The sequence below is a fragment of the Cyprinus carpio genome, chromosome B13, assembly GCF_018340385.1.
Source record: "Cyprinus carpio isolate SPL01 chromosome B13, ASM1834038v1, whole genome shotgun sequence".
Taxonomy (NCBI): Eukaryota; Metazoa; Chordata; class Actinopteri; order Cypriniformes; family Cyprinidae; genus Cyprinus; species Cyprinus carpio.
This window is the reverse complement of record NC_056609.1, coordinates 14519275-14538033: the sequence shown is the minus strand read 5'-3', so window position 1 is coordinate 14538033 and position 18759 is coordinate 14519275. Positions and strand designations below refer to the sequence as shown.

The window sequence follows — 18759 nt, the reverse complement described above, 5'->3', positions numbered from 1 at the left end:
CTCCACTCAGGACTCTGGCATTTTGTGTCCATTCCCATTTCCAACTCCATTTCCCAGAATCCCGTGCTTAGCAGACAAGCTACGCAATATCGTATTCTTTATCGCAGATGAATCGCCTTCGATAATGAACGCGATATTGTGTAGCTTGTCAGTGATCTACGGCTCTGTCTATTAAATCCCGCTCCATTTGAAAGCAGGTGATGGCAATTTAGCGCTAATCACGGAACCAGATTTACTGACTAGATGCGCATGATCATATCTTTAGATATCGCCCAGCCCTATGTTTGACCATTCTCGATAATAAACTACTGCATATGGATCCGAACATCTCTGACTCCATGTTACAGTGCTACTTCGCCTGTGCACCCTGTAGTCTTGCATTGCCAGACCTTCATGGCAGCTTTCTTTGGCCAAGGCCCGCCCATGAGGCCGTTTGACCGACATGTCAAACAACCAATCACAATTCATTTCGTTCAGCGTCACAGTTTGAGGCGTGGAAATGTCGCCACAATAACAGACTGGTGTGTAAAACTCTTAGACATATTTTAAAGATTCTATGCCGCAAACTTTAAATATTTCAAATACTTTTGAAAATTCAGCATTAAGTTGATCCTGTTAAGCACTCGTAAACACGGTGGCTTTCTTCTTTTGTGAGGGGGTTTGGTGCCATGGTCTCTTTGTTTCCAGGCAGAACGTTAAAGAACGCGACACACACGTCTCGCAGAAATCCTGTAGAATTCAACCAATCCGATGACGACTTCGACACTCCTGAAGTGTTTCCACTTTTGTGTCCTATATGCATCAGACGTTTAGCCAACGATCCGTGGGCGTGACATCTGAGGTTGAGACTATGCATCCTGCATCATCATCCCAGAAATAAAGTTCAATTCAGTTCGATTTGTGAACTGGCTCGACTGGTTACTTCCTAAGAACCTGCTCAAAAGAACGATTCATTCAAGAACGGAACATCACTAATAGCTACTTTAAAGAGCCTGCTCTAGTTTTCTTAGTCTAGTCATAATCTTGCCTTGCCTGCTTTCCCATGTTCAGATTCTTGCCTGTGTATTTTGGATTACCCTTTCGCCCTGCCATTCGAACTCTGTTTGCCCCTGCCTGGAGTATTGCTATGTACCTGGATTATCTCTCTGTCTTGTCCTTTTGAATTACGTTCGCTGTCGATTGACCCATGCTTGTTTACTGGACTACTCTTTTGTCTTGCCCTTGATATACATGTGTGCCATTGTCTGACCCTAGCCTGTTTTGACCATGTCTTTAAATAAAGCTTTGCAAATGGATCCGCATGCCTCTTGATCTGTTCACTCCATTGGTCACACACTGGCCACATTGACCACAGCTGAGTTACCAGACATGATAAGGTCAAATGTGTTCTTCCCAACACAAAAGCTTGTTTGTTTTGCTCTCTGTTAACAAGCAAAAGATCATAAATCTATATAGATCATGTAACAGAATGCTCTGTGATTGTTATTTATTGTACTAAACAGAAAAAAAGAAGCATTAGTTTACTTTAAAAACAGCTTTCAACTTTTGATATTATTTAAAAAAGCTTTTTTTTTTTTGTCTTTTTTCACTGTTATACACTACTGCTTAAAAGTTGTTTCAAAACTATATCTCTATGCTGCTTACCAAGGCTGCATTTATTTGATCAAAAATACAGCAAAAACAGTAATATTGTGAAATTTTATTACCGTTTCAACCCTCTAAGGACACCTTGGCAATTGAATCACCATTGGCTAGTAAATATTTTAGTTTACTCACCAGACTTAGACTTAGAAATTAGAATTAAAACTTGATAACCATGTATGAATGCATATTAGTCATTTTAACTGAACTTAGGGCTGGTGGTGGTGCTTTTTTGTCCAGTCAGTTTTTCTGTAAAAAAAAAAAGAACATGGGAAAATAATAACGAAACAAATTCTACTAATAAGAACTATATAAAACGCACTAAGGATTAATAAGCTCCTGGATTCTTGAATATTAATCAGGTTGTGTGCGTTTGCTCGAACTGATTTGCTGAAATCCAATCAGGGATGATAATAGGTGAGCGCCAGCCAATGAGACTGCTGTTTGCACATTGGTCCCGCCCACTACCGGAGAAAGCAACAGTTCTTAAAAGCTGAAGAATTCCAAAGGAATGCAGTTATTTTGACAGGAAAATACAACAAAGAATATCGTTTACATGTACAGTTGCGTGTCAATTCTCTCTCTCTCTCTGCGTGTGTGTAAGACAAAGTGAGGCGAGTAGTGTGCCTTCACACTAAAGTTCTGAAAAATAGCACAGAAGACTTGACAGAGAGTGAAACTCTTAAGCGCTCAGTCAGAGAGTGTTCAGCGAGTGAAAATATATTTGTGCTAAACTTATACAAACCCTATTCCAAAAAAGCTGGGACACTGTACAAATTGTGAGAAAAAAGGAATGGAATAATTTACAAATATCATAAACTTTATTTATACATATACTTTTATTCACAATAGAATGTAGATAACATATCAAATGTTGAAAGTGAGACATTTTGAAATGTCATGCCAAATATTGGCTCATTTTGGATTTCATGAGAGCCACACATTCCAAAAAAGTTGGGACAGGTAGCAATAAGAGGCTGGAAAAGTTAAATGTACATATAAGGAACAGCTGGAGGACCAATTTGCAACTTATTAGGTCAATTGGCAACATGATTGGGAAAATAAAAAGAGCCTCTCAGAGTGGCGGTGTCTCTCAGAAGTCAAGATGGGCAGAGGAATACCAATTCCCCCAATGCTGCGGCGAAAAATAGTGGAACAATATCAGAAAGGAGTTTCTCAGAGAAAAATTGCCAAGAGTTTGAAGTTATCATCATCTACAGTGCATAATATCATCCAAAGATTTAGAGAATCTGGAACAATCTCTGTGCGTAAGGGTCAAGGCCGGAAAACCATACTGGATGCCCGTGATCTTTGGGCCCTTAGACGGCACTGCATCACATACAGGAATGTTACTGTAATGGAAATCACAACATGGGCTCAAAAATACTTCCAGAAAACATTGTCGGTGAACACAATCCACCGTGCCATTCGCCGTTGACGGCTAAAACTCTATAGGTCAAAAAAGAAGCCATATCTAAACATGATCCAGAAGCTCAGGCGTTTTCTCTGGGCCAAGGCTCATTTAAAATGGACTGTGGCAAAGTGGAAAACTGTTCTGTGGTCAGACGAATCAAAATTTGAAGTTATTTTTGGAAACCTGGGACGCCATGTCATCTAAAGAGTAAAGGACAACCCAAAGGACAAGGACAAGGACAAGGACAAGGACAACCCAAGTTGTTATCAGCGCTCAGTTCAGGAGCCTGGCATCTCTGATGGTATGGGGTTGCATGAGTGCATGAGTGCGTGTGGCATGGGCAGCTTACACATCTGGAAAGGCACCATCAATGCTGAAAGGTATATCCAAGTTCTAGAACAACATATGCTCCAATCCAGACGTCTTCTCTTTCAGGGAAGACCTTGCATTTTCCAACATGACAATGCCAGACCACATACTGCATCAATTACAACATCATGGCTGTGGAGAAGAAGGATCCGGGTACTGAAATGGCCAGCCTTCAGTCCAGATCTTTCACCCATAGAAAACATCTGGCACATCATAAAGAGGAAGATGCGACAAAGAAGACCTAAGACAGTTGAGCAACTAGAAGCCTGTATTAGACAAGAATGAGACAACATTCCTATTCCTAAACTTGAGCAACTTGTCTCCTCAGTTCCTAGACGTTTGCAGACTGTTATAAAAAGAAGAGGGGATGCCACACAGTGGTAAACATGGCCTTGTTCCAACTTTTTTGAGATGTGTTGATGCCATGAAATTTAAAATCAACTTATTTTTCCCTTAAAATAATACATTTTCTCAGTTTAAACATTTGATATGTCATCTATGTTGTATTCTGAATAAAATATTAAAATTTGAAAATTTCACATCATTGCATTCTGTTTTTATTCACAATTCGTACAGTTTCCCAACTTTTTTGGAATCGGGTTTGTATTTGCCTCCAACTCACACACTGGCGAGTAAAATCTGAGAATTTTTTAGCCACTGGCTAATATTAGACATCCTTTAGTCACCAATAGTGAAGATTTAGTCGCATATTCGAGCGATTTACTCACAATGTAGAGGGTTGAGTTTAAAAAGTCTGTGATGTCATATCTGAATTTTCAGCAGTCATTACTTCAGTCTTGAGTGTCACATGATCCTTCAAAGATCACTGTGATATGCTGATTTGCTGCTTAAGAAATAATTCTTATAATTATCAATGTTGACAGCAGTTGTGCTATATAGTATTTTTGTTGGAACTCTGATTCTTTGGTGTATAGAAAGTTCAAAAGAACAGCATTTATTTGAAATGGTTTATGACATTATACATTTTTTTTCAGTCCCTTTTAGTCAATTTAATGCTTCCTTTTAAAATAATTTAAATTTAAAGTAACCTGTGTCTACTTGCTAATAACATCCTCTACGTTTTTAGAAAATTAACTGAAATCTTGTCATACAAATTCAGCATATCAACTATGTGCTGGTCAGTGACAACCTATATACCAAGAAACAGGTACTATTTTAAATGATAATATCTCAATCTGGCAATATTTATGGAACGTGCTATACAGAAGCCAAGACAACCTGTAATATTACAAAATGATAAGCATTATGATTCCACCAAGTGGAATATTTTTAAAGTACCCTGAAAGGCATTTGCTTGAAAGGGTTATAAATAAGTCAGTCTGCCACGACAGATTGTAGTTGCAGATAAAGCAGGTCAGAATAAAATCAATTTGGCTTTGTTGCTCACTTATAAAACTATCAAAAGACTGCACTCTCATTCACTCCCTATGCGACTTCCCTACGGTGCTGACTGTGCTTTAAATGGACTAAATGTACATTTTAAAAGGGTAAACAGGCAATATAGAGACAATGCAGGCTTTCTCATTAAAAAAAAAAAACCTGGAAAAAACATACTGGGAGGATACTCTATAACACCAACAGCCAATGCCCGAATTTTCGTTCGAAATTTTCGCATGTTGAAAAATAAATACAGATTAGGTTAAATTTTATGCGTTTTCACATCCTTAGTAAGCATTTTGATAGGAAAGGATGACGAATATGAAAAAAATGTAAAATGCAGACGAACATTTCAGACTCAGTTTGCAAGGACCTTAAAGGTTGTGAAATTATTTGAAAAATATTAACTAATATAATTTTTGTCAACCAGAACTAAGCGAAGTAAAGCCTTGTTTATGTACATGCATTTATTTGACAAGTAGCTGTTGAAATGCAATAATGTACAGTCAGCTGGTCATTACCACAAAATAAACCCTTTCAGTGGGTTTATCATCAGGGACTTGATCACCCTGTCAAGGCTTATTTTGCAATAATGAACAGATGACTCTGTATTTTCCCGTACTTCTTTTACTCTAATGTTCCTTACTTGCACAGAAGATCTATATTTGACAGAAATGCTAGCTGTAAAAATGAATTGTGGAGTGATTGGAATGACTTTTCTTGTTTATCACTGCTACCTGTTCACTTTACACCCTCCTTTACTGTCCCAGTCACTGACGGTGTATCTCTTCATCCGAATAAGCAGATGAGAGGGATGAAAAGTGGGATTGTGTTTTGCAAGTACTCTGTTGATATGTTGTCTGAGAGCTGTGGTTGTACTGGCAGGAGAATCAATCTGTTATCTTACAAACAGATGTTCTGTTCTGCTGTTTCCACCTGAGTGTGAGACTTGCTACGTTCACCTGTGTAAGTGTGGAAGTATGTGTGCTTGTGAAGGTTCAGTTTTATACAGTAAAAAATCATCTTTGAAATATTAAATCCAAATATAACAGCTACTCTTCTGAAACATCTTTCTTTTTGTGCTGATGTAACTTTTTTTTTTTTTTTTTTTTTTTTTAGAATTTTTTAATGGTTTGGAAAGATGTCTCTTATGATTACCAAAGTTGCATTTATTTGATCAAAATGCATTAAAAAAGTGATATTATGTGAAATATTACTTAAATTAAAAAAAAGACTGTTTTGCTTTTTAATGTATTTTTACAAATGTATTAATTTTTTTCTGTGATGGCAAAGCTGAATTTTCAGCAGTTACTAATATGCTGATTTTCTGGCCAAGAAACATTTCTTATTATCAATGCTGACAACAGTTGTGCTGCTTAAAGGGATACTCCACCCCAAAATGAAAATTTTGTCATTAAAGGGGGGGTGAAATGCTATTTCATGGATACTGAGTTTTTTACACTGTTAAAGAGTTGGACAAAGTTTCAAAAATTAAGTTGTACGTTTGAAGGAGTATATTATTTACCTACGTTACGTTAGATACTCCTTCCGGTTTGTCACAAGTTTCAGAAAGTTTTTTTCGAGTATGGGTCTGTGTGACGTTAGATGGTGCGGAATTTCCTCATATGGGTCCTAAGGGCACTTCTCCCGGAAGAGCGCGCGCGCGCCCGTAGACCAGAGCAGATACATTCACTCACCAGAGCGAGAGAGCGAAATGTCACCAATGAAGTGTGTTTTTGGTTGCCAGGGCAAGACAACCCTGCACAGATTACCAAAAAAAAATAACATTAAGGGACCAGTGGATGGAGTTTATTTTACAGAGCATCAACGGAGTTGTGCAAGTGTTTTTGTTTGTTCCCTGCATTTCGAAGATGCTTGTTTTACAAACAAGTCCCAGTTTGACGCCGGATTTGCAAAGCGTTTATTTCTTAAGGATGATGCAGTCCCAACGAAAAAGGGTCACGATCGTGTGTTGGAACCGCAGGCGTTGAGTAAAACTGCTTCAAATATCTCTGTGTTGTTAACTTAGCTATCGGCGCGTAAGCACATCAAGTAAACAACATGCGATGTATGGTGTGTGTTTATATTTAAATACATTTGTTTAGCTGGCCACTGTAGGTTTCTGTTTGTTTATTGTTAAACCACTCCAAACAACAATACACAATGCGTGTGAAAAAAATGTCAATGAAAAATAAATGAATTATTTAATAATAAAATCACAAAGCGCGCTTCTTCATTGAAATGCGCTACTATTCCATAGTTTTTCTATGAAAATATTAGTCTGATGTGCAAAACGGTTCCGCTTGTGTACTGATATGTCACATACAATAATCCATAAATCAATTCATGTCCTCATAAACCAAGTGTAAACACACACAAATGTTGCAAAAGTAGCGCATGTGATTCTTTAGCTCCGCCCACACGTCACGCCTCCAGCCGCTCGTGTTTTTCCGAAAAAAAAAAAAAAAATCGGTACAGACTATCTTTCTCTTATAAATATAATAAAACTAAAGACTTTTTGGAGATCTGAAGGATGCAGTACTACTCTATAGGTACTCAAGATTAACAGGAGATTGAGTGAGAATGAGCATTTCACCCCCCCTTTAATCACTTACCCCCATATTGTTCCAAACCTGTCAAAGCTTCATTCATCTTCGATACACAATTTAAGATATTTTTGATATATTCTCCAAAATGGCACTACGGTGATGTGTAGAGACACAATGGAGACAAATTGTTGAATAAAGTGGTTATTTTTGTTTTCTTCATGTGCAAAAAGTATTCTCGTCGTATTTAGTAGTATTTTCATTTTGGTGTGGAGCAACCCTTTAAAATGTTTCTTAATATTAACATACTTTTTTTAAGAATTCTTTGATGAATAAAAAATTCAAAAGAGCAGTGTTTATTTAAATAGAAATCATATGTAATAATTTTTTTTTAATAATGAAAACCAATTTAATGCGCTCTTTAGAATAAAAATATTATTTATTTAAAAAATCTTTCTCTGACCCCAAATGTTTGAATCCTGTAGCTAATTTTAAGCAGCATCCAAACAGTTTGGTTTAAGTATTGTTTCTGCAAACTCACACTATCAGGCTCCATTCTGGTACAGTAAAATCAATTTCTGCAAGATAACATCAAGTATCACTTTAAAAATATGTCTCATAACAGACATAAAATGGGTTGCGAATAGGCTTTCATTTTGACTGCAATCCATAATTTTGAATTGAGGTTGCATTAAAAGGTGAATTAAAGACCCAAAGCGAATTGTGAGAAGACGCTGACAGTGCAAAGAATGAAAAGACAGGAAGTGATATCACTCATGGCTCAAGAACAATATGACCTACACACGACCGTCTATTTTATAAACCGCACAAGTACATTGAGAAGTCTTCAGCTATTCTCTTTGATGCTTTTTGCAGACCTGCTGTCTGAAATATTGCCATTGTTGAGAAAAAAAGACTGAGATGAATGAGAAAAAATGAAGAAATCTTTTTATAGTCTCTTTTCTCTTTATAGCTTCTCAAACTTCACTAGAACGTCTACTTTTTTAGATTACTAAAAAGCCTGAATATTGCCATCAGATTCATTTTTAAGCAAGAGAAGCAACCAAAAGCATGTTCTCTAAACAACATACAGAGGAACAGAAACACCAAAGGACAAACTCAAGATGCCACACTACTGCTGGACTGTTCTGGGGAAATAAAAGAGTAAGACAGAATCTTGAGGAACAAATGAATACATTTTGCCAATCCCTACCCTGCATGTAATGTTGTTACCCAGCTAAAGAACTATGCATAAAAAGACTTTAATTCATTGTAAAGCATAATTTATTGATCTAAATACCTTAAAATATAAAAATACAGCCTGTAATTTACATTCACACAGTGTCAACTTTCAAGAGCAAATATATATGTAGCTAGCTTTTTGTATATGGATTGTTCTTCAGAGAAATTGTTTGTACTCCACAGTTCAGATTTGATCTAGCATGACCCTTCCCTGTCCTCTCCTTGAGTGCTTTTCAGATGAAAGCAAAAGAATAAGCTAAGACAACCATTCACACCAAATGTCTTTTATATTGACATCTCTCCTTACTTTACCCTTCACCACAACTTTTAAAAAATATCACCCTTGAGAGGCACTGAATTGCCAGTAAGCTGGATTATACACATCTATAATATATAACTGATGTTAAATATCCAAACATTGATTTTAAATTGAACCACTATTAAAGTATCTAGTGACCTACAACAGGATCTAGTGCATAAGCAATCACCTAACTTCTTGACAGCCCTTCTTTATGTGAAAGGTGAAGTACATAATTTCTGCACCACTAGCAGCAACAAATGGAATTGCTATCTGAAGCCTATGCTTTTTTTCTCCACCTACCGTCCAAACTCAAACACTGTTGTCATTTTATCTCTGATGTTTTTATTGGCATTTTCAATCTTCTCTGAGTAGTTCCTGAATGCAACGGTCCAGCTTTGAAGACCCATAAATTAGTGCAGCAAATTCAGGCACAGATGACGTGTGTGGTTACTAAGTTTGGGCTATATGCAGACAGTCTGCACAGATGGGACTGTTTAAAACTTGGAGAACTTTTTAAAATATTGTTTTCATAATTTTTTTTTTTTTTTTAATTCTGTTTGGCGTCGCTAATGGTGCAGCAAAGACACACTTCCTCTTTAAGAAAATAACGCTTCAGTAGACCTTCAGGCAACCACAATTCTGCCTTAACACTGATAAAATATTGAACATAAACATTCTTTTGATTTAAGGCTTGTTTACATGTTCTCCATTATCTATGTGTGGCATTACCACATGCTGGAGGCCGAATCGCTTTAAATTTTAGTTTAATTCAAGGTGAAATATTGTTGCATATTTTATGATTCACCCTTGCTATATGTGTCTTTAAAACACAAAGGCATCCTGCTTCTCAACCAAACCATCTCCAAAAATCTGTCATATGCCTTCAGCGTCAGAGTATCAGGCCAAATACGCCTTTTCAGTCTTTATCAAGAGCAGCAGCGGCACAGGAGCCTACAGATTCACATGTGCCAGTGTTCATTAAATCAAAGAGCAGGTATTAGGCCCTCACAGACCGCACAGTTAGTGAGCTAGAATAAGGGGCTGGCTTAAGAGATAAAGGCGTAAATTTACTGAGGGTTTTGGAGTATTTGGATTTGATTTTCCTCGGGGATAACATTATCCCTGTCAGATTTATTCCTCTGATCAGTCAGCACTATTGGACTCCCAACATGCATTTTATCTCTTGTTTTCACCTCATCTTTAATCCTTTATTCCTCTCTCTCCTTTTTTCCCACCCCTCCCATTCTTTATCTTTCTGTCTTTCAGTGAGGTGCAGTGGTGTCAGTGTCATATTGCAGTCAAAAGATGTTTCTGGCTTGCAGAGTGCCGCAAGTGTTGCATCTCTGAACCGCTACTTCCTGCTGCAGTACCATTTACAGCAGCTCATTTTTCAGCTCATTCATCACAGTTACATGATGAACACAGCCACACCACAGAGACAAAGAAACTGGGTATGAGGACAGAAAAAAATGTCAATTAAATCAGAGAATGAAAAAGAGAAAGGATGAGGAAGGGTATGCATGTGAGACAGGATGAGAACAATATGAGATGTAGACAGCCAGAGACCAAAGGGTCAGTGTTTGGCTGGTTAGCCTAATTAGTCCCTACTGGTAGATGTCATAACTACACCATCTGGTTGCACAGAGCATCCTGTAATTAATGCTCACTATTACTTATTATTTTAATTTATTTACTTTTTAAATTGAATTAAAACATAATAATAATAATTATAAGTCGAAACAGTTGTTGTAATTGTTTTTGTATCTCTCTGATCAAATAAAACCAATAAAAATATTTAATCTAAACTTAAAAATAACAATTATAAAATATTATAAAAAGAGATTTTTGAGATTGTTTCACAAAACAAAAAGATATTTTGAAGAATGTTGGTAACTAAACATATTTTCCCCCATACTATGGAAGTCAATGGCTACCAGCAACTGTTTGGTTACCAACATTCTTCAAAGGATCTTATTTTGTTTTCAACAGAAGAAAGAAACTCATGCATGTTTGGCACAATTTAAGGGTGAGTAAATTATGAATTTTACATTTTTGGGTGAATTATACCTTTAAATTGCCAAAAATGGAAAACTGGTTAAAATCATTTTATGTCACTTTTTATATCATCTGGACTTAAGTAAAACATATCCAAAATAATGTTTGATATATTTGATATATTTTACATTTCATGAGTTGTATCTGCCAGGATATGCTGACTTTGAAGGTATTAAAAAAGTAAAAGGCTATTTTTATTATTATTATTTTTATTATTATAATGCAAATAGATATACTATTTGCAGGTGACAAATCAAATACAAAATAACCAAGGTCAACAAAACATTCTGTGTGTTACTGTGTCTGTGTGTGTGAGAGAGTGAGTGAAGTCGTGACCTAATGGTTCGAGAGTTTGACCCTAAGGTTGTGGGTTCGAGTCTCAGGCCAGCAATACCACGACTGAGGTGCCCTTGAGCAAGGCACCGAACCCACAACTGCTCCCTGGGCAGCATAAATGGCTGCCCACTGCTCCGGGTGTGTGTTCATGGTGTGTGTGTGTGTTTACTGCTGTGTGTGTGTGCACTTTGGATGGGTTAAATGCAGAGCACGAATTCTAAGTATGGGTCACTTAACTGGGTGTGAAGGGTGGAAGTATATAAACAAAGGAACATGTAGAAAAGTACAAAACAATAATAGTAATAATGATGACAATAATAATGATGATGATAATTATAGCATTAATAACAGAGGATGGAGGATGAGGAAGGTGATAAGTAATAATAGTAGTAGCAATAATAATAATAATAATAATAATAAAGAACTCAGTTAATCAGAAAATATATTAATTAGTAATTAATATTAAAAATACAAATAGCAAAAATAAAAAAGTGGGGAGAAAGAGACAGAGAGAGAGAGAGAGAGAGAGAAAGATAGAGAGAGAGAGTCAGTGTTGCTACCTCCTCCTAACCTCCCTCCCCAAATTTGATTCCCAGCCAATGCTTTTTTAAAAACTATGCTTCAGAGATTTTTGCTAGTGAAGAATATGTAAATATATAAATAAATAAAACAATTACAGAACTGTATGTTAAAATTGCATGTAGAGCTAAAATGTGAAGTAAATGTTGAATTGTGAGTTCTCACCACACTGGCCGGGGGGAGGCACTCCAGAAGATGCCCGTGGAAGACTCATCAACAATGTTTGCACAGCAGCACAATTCCCAGAACATGGCTCCACCGCTATGGGACCAGCCTGAGAGAAAAGAAGAGTGATTATTTCACTGCAAGACACATATGGACTTTTCCTGCAACAACAGTACAGTGGCACAAGCTCCAAGAATTCATGATGTCAAACACAGAGCCATTCATTGCAGATAGATAGATAAATAAATAAATAAATACATTTGGGAAATTGTTAAAAAGTTACTTATGTCATACTAGTAAATTCCCAGACATAAAATTGTTTACTTCAAATTAATGTAAATCAAATAAATTACCCACAAGAAATCAGTACTAGTAAACCATGAGTTAATAAACTGTATTGGGCTTCTACCAGCCACGGCTCTAACAACACTTTTATACCATAGAGATTTACTTGGCAGACTTATACTGTTAGGATCTACATTTATTTTCAGATGCCAACATTTCAGTGACTCCACTATTTTGTATATACTCTGACCATATACAACAGTATATTATATTATCTTTTTTTTTTTTTTTAATGAAACAAACACCTTTATTTAGAAAGATTGTATCAATCAGAATATTAGATTATGCATACTGATTTATGAAGCATCACGTAACACTGCAGTAATGAATGCTGAAAATTCAGGTTTGTCATCACAGGAATGAATTGCATTTTAAATAATTAACTTGTAACATTATTTCATAGCATTACTGTTTTATTGTATTTTTGATCAAATAAATGCAGCCTTGTTGAGAACAGTAGTGTGTATAATAATATATAAAACTGATGAGAGCATCTACTGCAAAATATGAGACTGACCATAAGACACACAATAAGAGACACAATAAGCTTGTGTTTGAATTTTTTTCCTGCCTCCATTAAGGAAAATTCACACGTTAAAAAGCCTGCATTTAAGACCATTTAAGCTTCAGTCTAGCCTTTCCAGTATTTTCTACAAAATGGCAAAAGTACCTCGTTCAAGTGCCTTGTTATGGGAAAGTCATGGCCTAGTGGTTAGAGAGTTTCACTCCTAACCCTAAGGTTGTGGGATCGAGTCTCGGGCCGGCAATACCATGACTGAGGTGCCCTTGAGCAAGGCACCGAACCCCCAACTGCTCCCCGGGCACCGCACCATAAATGGCTGCCCACTGCTCCGGGTGTGTGTTCACGGTGTGTGTGTTCACTGCTGTGGGTTAAATGCAGAGCACAAATTCTGAGTATGGGTCGCCATACTTGGCTGTATGTCACGTCACGTCAAAGATGCACCGCAGGTTCCCCTTAACAGCTTAATGTTTAAACAAGTGAAAGAGTATCTGTAAATGGCAGCCTTGCTCTTTTCACCATTTCACACTCTTTCTATATAGATACCTGAAAGAACGGGCCGTGAACTGTACTTCACAACAACAAAATGCCACTGAATGCCTGAATGAAACTGCCATCAGTAATTGTCTGATGCAAAACTTGGTGGCCAAAACGTGATCTGAAATTGCTGTAGCACCTCTAAAGTGCAATATTTTGCTCTCTTCACTTACTCAAATGTTTTAAAACTAATATATCAAACCAAAAAGTGTTTAGAATGCATGTGGAGAGGCAGTTGCCCTGGACTTGATGGCTAGAACTATTCATTTATTAAATATGACTGCTGAATATTTATAACAAGACATCTTCACAAACCTTATATGGAAATGAACTCAGAATGAGCATCTCGGCATCATTGTCTAAATTCATGAGACATAAGGTTAATCGATTTGTTATGCCAAAAGTCCAACAGATTGAGAAGTCCCTCTTATTTCCCATCATCCCCAAAATGATGATCCTCTATTAGATGGTGGCCTTGTGATGGTCAATGAACAATAATTGCTGATTCTAAGCAGTATGTGGGTAATACATAGACACCTCTATATTTTCCCAACACACAGCTCACCTGCCACCAAAAACAATCTGTTTTCTTTCACAAAATTCACTTCTGTCACAGAAAATAAATACCATGTTTTAGCGTAGTTGCTAATGCTCACATACAAATATTGTAGTCCAATCTCCTTCAGTTGTCACTCTGGATTATTTGACAATTTAAAACTAGCCTTTTTTTTCACTATGCGACATGGCTAAGGGCCTAATTCATTTCTGTTTAAGCCTGCAACAAAACCATGTTAGGATCCCATCATCTGTTTAGGTGACATAAATTCAATAGTTAAATAAGGGCTTATGATTGATTGAGTGTAAATGAGTGCAGTCCAATCCTTAAACTACACAGAGAAGCACCAGCAGGTGGTGAAAGTGTATTTCTCCTTCATTTGCATTTTAAGGGCTGTTTATAGTACATAAACAAAATGGGCAGAGCTTTAAAAATTAATGCATACAGCTGGCCCACTGCTGGGTGTTTGTTTATTATAGAAGCAATGACAGGAACCTGAACATAGGACAAAATTCTTAAAATCCTTAAATTGTCTGTTATTATCATTATGGGTTGAAAATGTTACTTAACACCACCTTAAATAATATTTGCAAATAAAGAGTTTAGTGTAAACATAAGTAGTACATGTGGGATATTTGTCACTGTCTCCCAAATCACATTAATTCTGTATGTTTTCCTATTTAGACAATTGCAGCTTTCTGTGTTTTATATATTTCTAAACAGGGTACAAAATTAGCAATTGGTAAATGCCAATAGTAAGTAAATATTGGCTTTGGTAAAGAGATCACATCTATTAGCTTAAATTTTGTAAGTGCAATACATTTTTGCCACTTACAGCATCTTAAAGCAAGTTTTTCCATCCACAAGGATGCGCGGAAACAAATTAAAATGATGTATTATGCACGCCAGTCCAGTAGTTGTCAGACTCTGTTCCATGTTTGGTGTGTTTTGCTTCCCATGTGTTTCCATGCCCATAAAAAAAGAGTGAGGTAAAAGACAAGACAATGGCAGAAGATTTAGTTTAGAAACAAAATGCAAAAGCACCTGTTTTGGAAGATTTTTGTTAAAACATTTGTTTCTTATTTATTTGGTTCCACAGTGTTTGCTGATTTTGTCTATTTTATTTATTTTTTACTTTGCATCAACGTGTATATGCTGTGCCCCCAAGCTTTTCTTATGTTTTGCTAATAAACTTTATATGTTTCTTATTTATTTGCTTCCACAGTGTTTGCTGATTTTCAGTTTTATATACCTGTTTAAACTTTGTGTAGCCTAAGTAATTTTATATTTTATATTAGGCATATAGCATGGTGCATTTTTATTTGTTTTGTTAATAAAAGTTCTATGAGTTTGACGTTGTATTTTGTTGTTGCTTGAATTGAATCAATGCCAAATTGCCGCTAATTTGAAAGTGAAAGTAAAATGCACACAGTGCTTTTTCAAGCCATTTAAAAGTGAAGGAAAGAGAGGAAAAAAGGGAAAACTCAAATGAACTAAACCCCCCAAATGGTAATACTGGTATTACCGGTGTTGTCACACGTCAATTAACCGGTGGGAAAATTTCCTCACCGTCACAACCTTATCCAATAGTTGGCAAAACACTATGTGAACATGTAATACACTTGCGCATGACATCACTGAATTTGAATTTGTGTTTTTGTACTTTAGACAGAGAGTTAAGTGTCAAAAACGTAAACGCCCCCTTTAATCCCTTCAATTTTTCCAAGCCTCCATGTGGGATAAATATCAGGGATGCAAACTCATTAGGGGTAAAGAAAGTGACAAAGATAGGGATCTGGGGGAACATTTTTTTTTTTCTTTTTTTTTTATAAAAGTAATGCAAAATTCTGTTTCATGGGCATATAAGTATTCACTCACCTTAAGTTAATCACTCACCATCAGTACAAAGAGAAAAATGTTGATTTTGGACTGTGCTTGCATGTAAATGAATTGAAGATAAAAGGAAGTACATTTACTGTGAGAGCTTTACAACTATTGGTGTAATGGGTCTGAAGGTCAAAGCTTAAGGCGAGCTGTTGTATTGAACGCCTGTGACTGCACAGCCTCCGCTGTGGCCTCAGACCGTCTGACTATAGGGAGGTGTACAGTGACCGCAGGGGTCAAAGAGGAGTACAATGTTTACTTACATCTGGTCTGAGGTACTCAATGATAGAGATGCTTCACTTCAGCAGTTGCCAGCCAAAGCTTTTAACCTTTGATCTCTAATCAATGACTGCTGTGTGGATGGACAGAGAAGTAGTGCACAGCAGAGTATCTTCTCTTTTTCCTTTTCTTTTTATTACTTCTCTATTTAACTCTTTATCACCATCATCCTCTTTGCTATTTCTCCCTCTCAAAAACTCTTATAGTTTGACTAAGCACAAATTCCCTTGTCCCTTTTCTCCTTTTCCTCTGACAGATATGGCTAATAGGTTTAAGTGCTGAAGCGTACAGACTAATTATACGTTGTGCTACCTATGTTTGTGTTAGGTTTCAGAGATGATGAATTCATCAACATGAGGAAATAGGTTCAATTTAATCCTCAAATAATCCTTCATACATCAGTTTCCAAATGAACCTGCCAAAGAGCAGCTCCTTGGGAACACATGTTGAAATACAATGGCCATTAACATTGCACACAGCAATATGTTCCTTTTTATGAAGAAAAAAAAGGAAAAAAAAGTTTGACATAATGTATTCATTCATTATTACATTCATAATTATGACATACAGTAATGTCCTCTATGCAAATGGCTGAAACTACAAAGAGTTGACTTCGACAGTTATCTAAAGTATTGGGCCGCATACAAACATACTGTATGAGTTCTAGGAAACATAATATTATAATAATAATATAACAATTAATTATACTCCATATTTCCATACTTCAGCAGCTAAGGCTTTTGGCAAGGATGATCCTTTTAAAGAAGTTGTACACTTGGATTTTCAGACAAGAAAATGCTATTACATGGTTTGCCAACTACTTTTCATCTCAAACTCAGTTTGTGCAGTTAGAGGGTTGTACTTCATCTATCATGCCTGTTTGTAAAGGAGTTCCTTAAGGGTCAGTTCTAGGACCCATTTTATTTTATTTTTATTTAAATAACATCTGTGATAATACTAATGTGAGGTATCATCTTTATGCAGATGACACCGTGTATTATTGTAGTGCATCATCAGCATAAAAACATAACTGTACCTTGTTTGTTCATGTTAGTTCACAGTACATTAAGTAATGTGAACAAATATAACTTTTGATTTTAAAAATGTGTTAGTAAAAGTTGAAATTAAGACTGACCAATATTAATAAATTTTACAGAAGTGCTGTTCATTTTTAGTTTGTTAACTAATGTAGTTAAACGATATTAACAAATTAAACCTCAATATTGTTATCAATATTTATTATTTAATACAACAACAAGAATACATTTTCAACGTGAATTTGTCCACCAAATATATTTTGAGGTGGCTGTGGAAATATATTCCCAGTTGCACCTGTTGCAGTGGCCCCGGACACCAGGAAATGGGAAGAAAGATGGAGTGAGCGGGAGAGAGAAAGTGTGCATCCAAGCAGGACTTGGCTTCTCTTGGGTGAAGCATTAATCTCTTTAAAAGCCTTCATTAGCTTAGATTTATCCATCCCCCACTAACTGAAGCAGCCTGTTCATCCAACAGAGCTGGGCAGGATATTTGTACATTTAATTTTAATCATTGTTAATAGCTATTTTATTAAAATGACACCTTCAAGAAGAAGGGCAATAACAGTGAAGTGATGGACTCTTCATGACAGATTGATCCAGGGTGTGAAAGGAGAGATTGACTGTTCAGAATGGGTGGTGAGGTGATCCAAATTAATCAAGCTAAGTAATACAGCATATAAATCAGGAAGGGGGCACTAGGTGCCCTCAGAGGAGGACTTCAGGTCTCGGGTGAGATTCACTGAGATCCCATAGTGGCTGTTCCTTTAAAGAAATGACTACTAAAATATATGTGTGGATATTCATATGTGACATTTATAGTATAGAACATTTCATGACCGATGGAAAGTAATTTCAATATTTGACATTTACACTCAAAAACAACTGATACAGGTGCATGAAAAATATGTCAAAAATATCCAAACAAAGTCAACACATACTCTCAAAGGAATTTTAAATGGTATGCTCACTAAAGACTACCATTAAAATCTCCCTTTGAATCAATAGCGTTCTGACTTTATGTTTTGATATTGAAATATCTGACATTTAGAAAACAAAAGGCTTGTTAAAAACTTGCATTTGTGTTAACATCTTTCACCTGAGGCATTATGTGCCTTATGTGGTAGAGCTTTGCGTTTTAAGCAAACTTTCTGCATTTCACTCTTTGTCTTCCCACTCCAAAGTGCTTGAGCAGCCCTAAGGGGCTCTGACTGCTCTATGGGATTTTGAGGTAGGTGGTGTCCTGAATTCTGAATTTGCTGCCTCCAAACATTATGCACCCACATTGGTCTTATGTCATATCCCTAAATGTGAAGCCCCTGCTCCGTTCTCAAAGATGGGCTGCAAAACAGGGGGAACGTTAGTTGAGTGGCCATTAGGTCTGTGAATCATGGAGGGATAAAGTGCAAAGGCTTTGTCATAAATGATTGGTACGAAACACTGAAAGATGAGGAGAATGGAGTAGCTCGACTGTAAGAACATGGTACTAGCAACACCGAGGTCATGGTTTCAAGTCCAAGGAATAATAATGCAAAATATACACCTTGAACTTCAGTTG

At 36.5% G+C, this 18759-nt stretch overlaps 1 protein-coding gene across 2 annotated transcripts in view; it reads right to left on the bottom strand.

Annotated features, from left to right (window-relative positions):
• The window catches only part of atrnl1a (attractin-like 1a), a 233763-nt gene that overhangs the window by 6908 nt on the left and 208096 nt on the right, over positions 1-18759 (bottom strand). For both annotated transcript variants that reach the window (XR_006156248.1, XM_042736733.1), the window contains exon 29: positions 12047-12155. Coding sequence is in view for 1 of the 2 variants with exons in the window: in XM_042736733.1 (XP_042592667.1) it covers positions 12047-12155 (109 nt within the window). In the remaining variant the exon portion in view is untranslated. The remainder of the gene's footprint in view (positions 1-12046; positions 12156-18759) is intronic.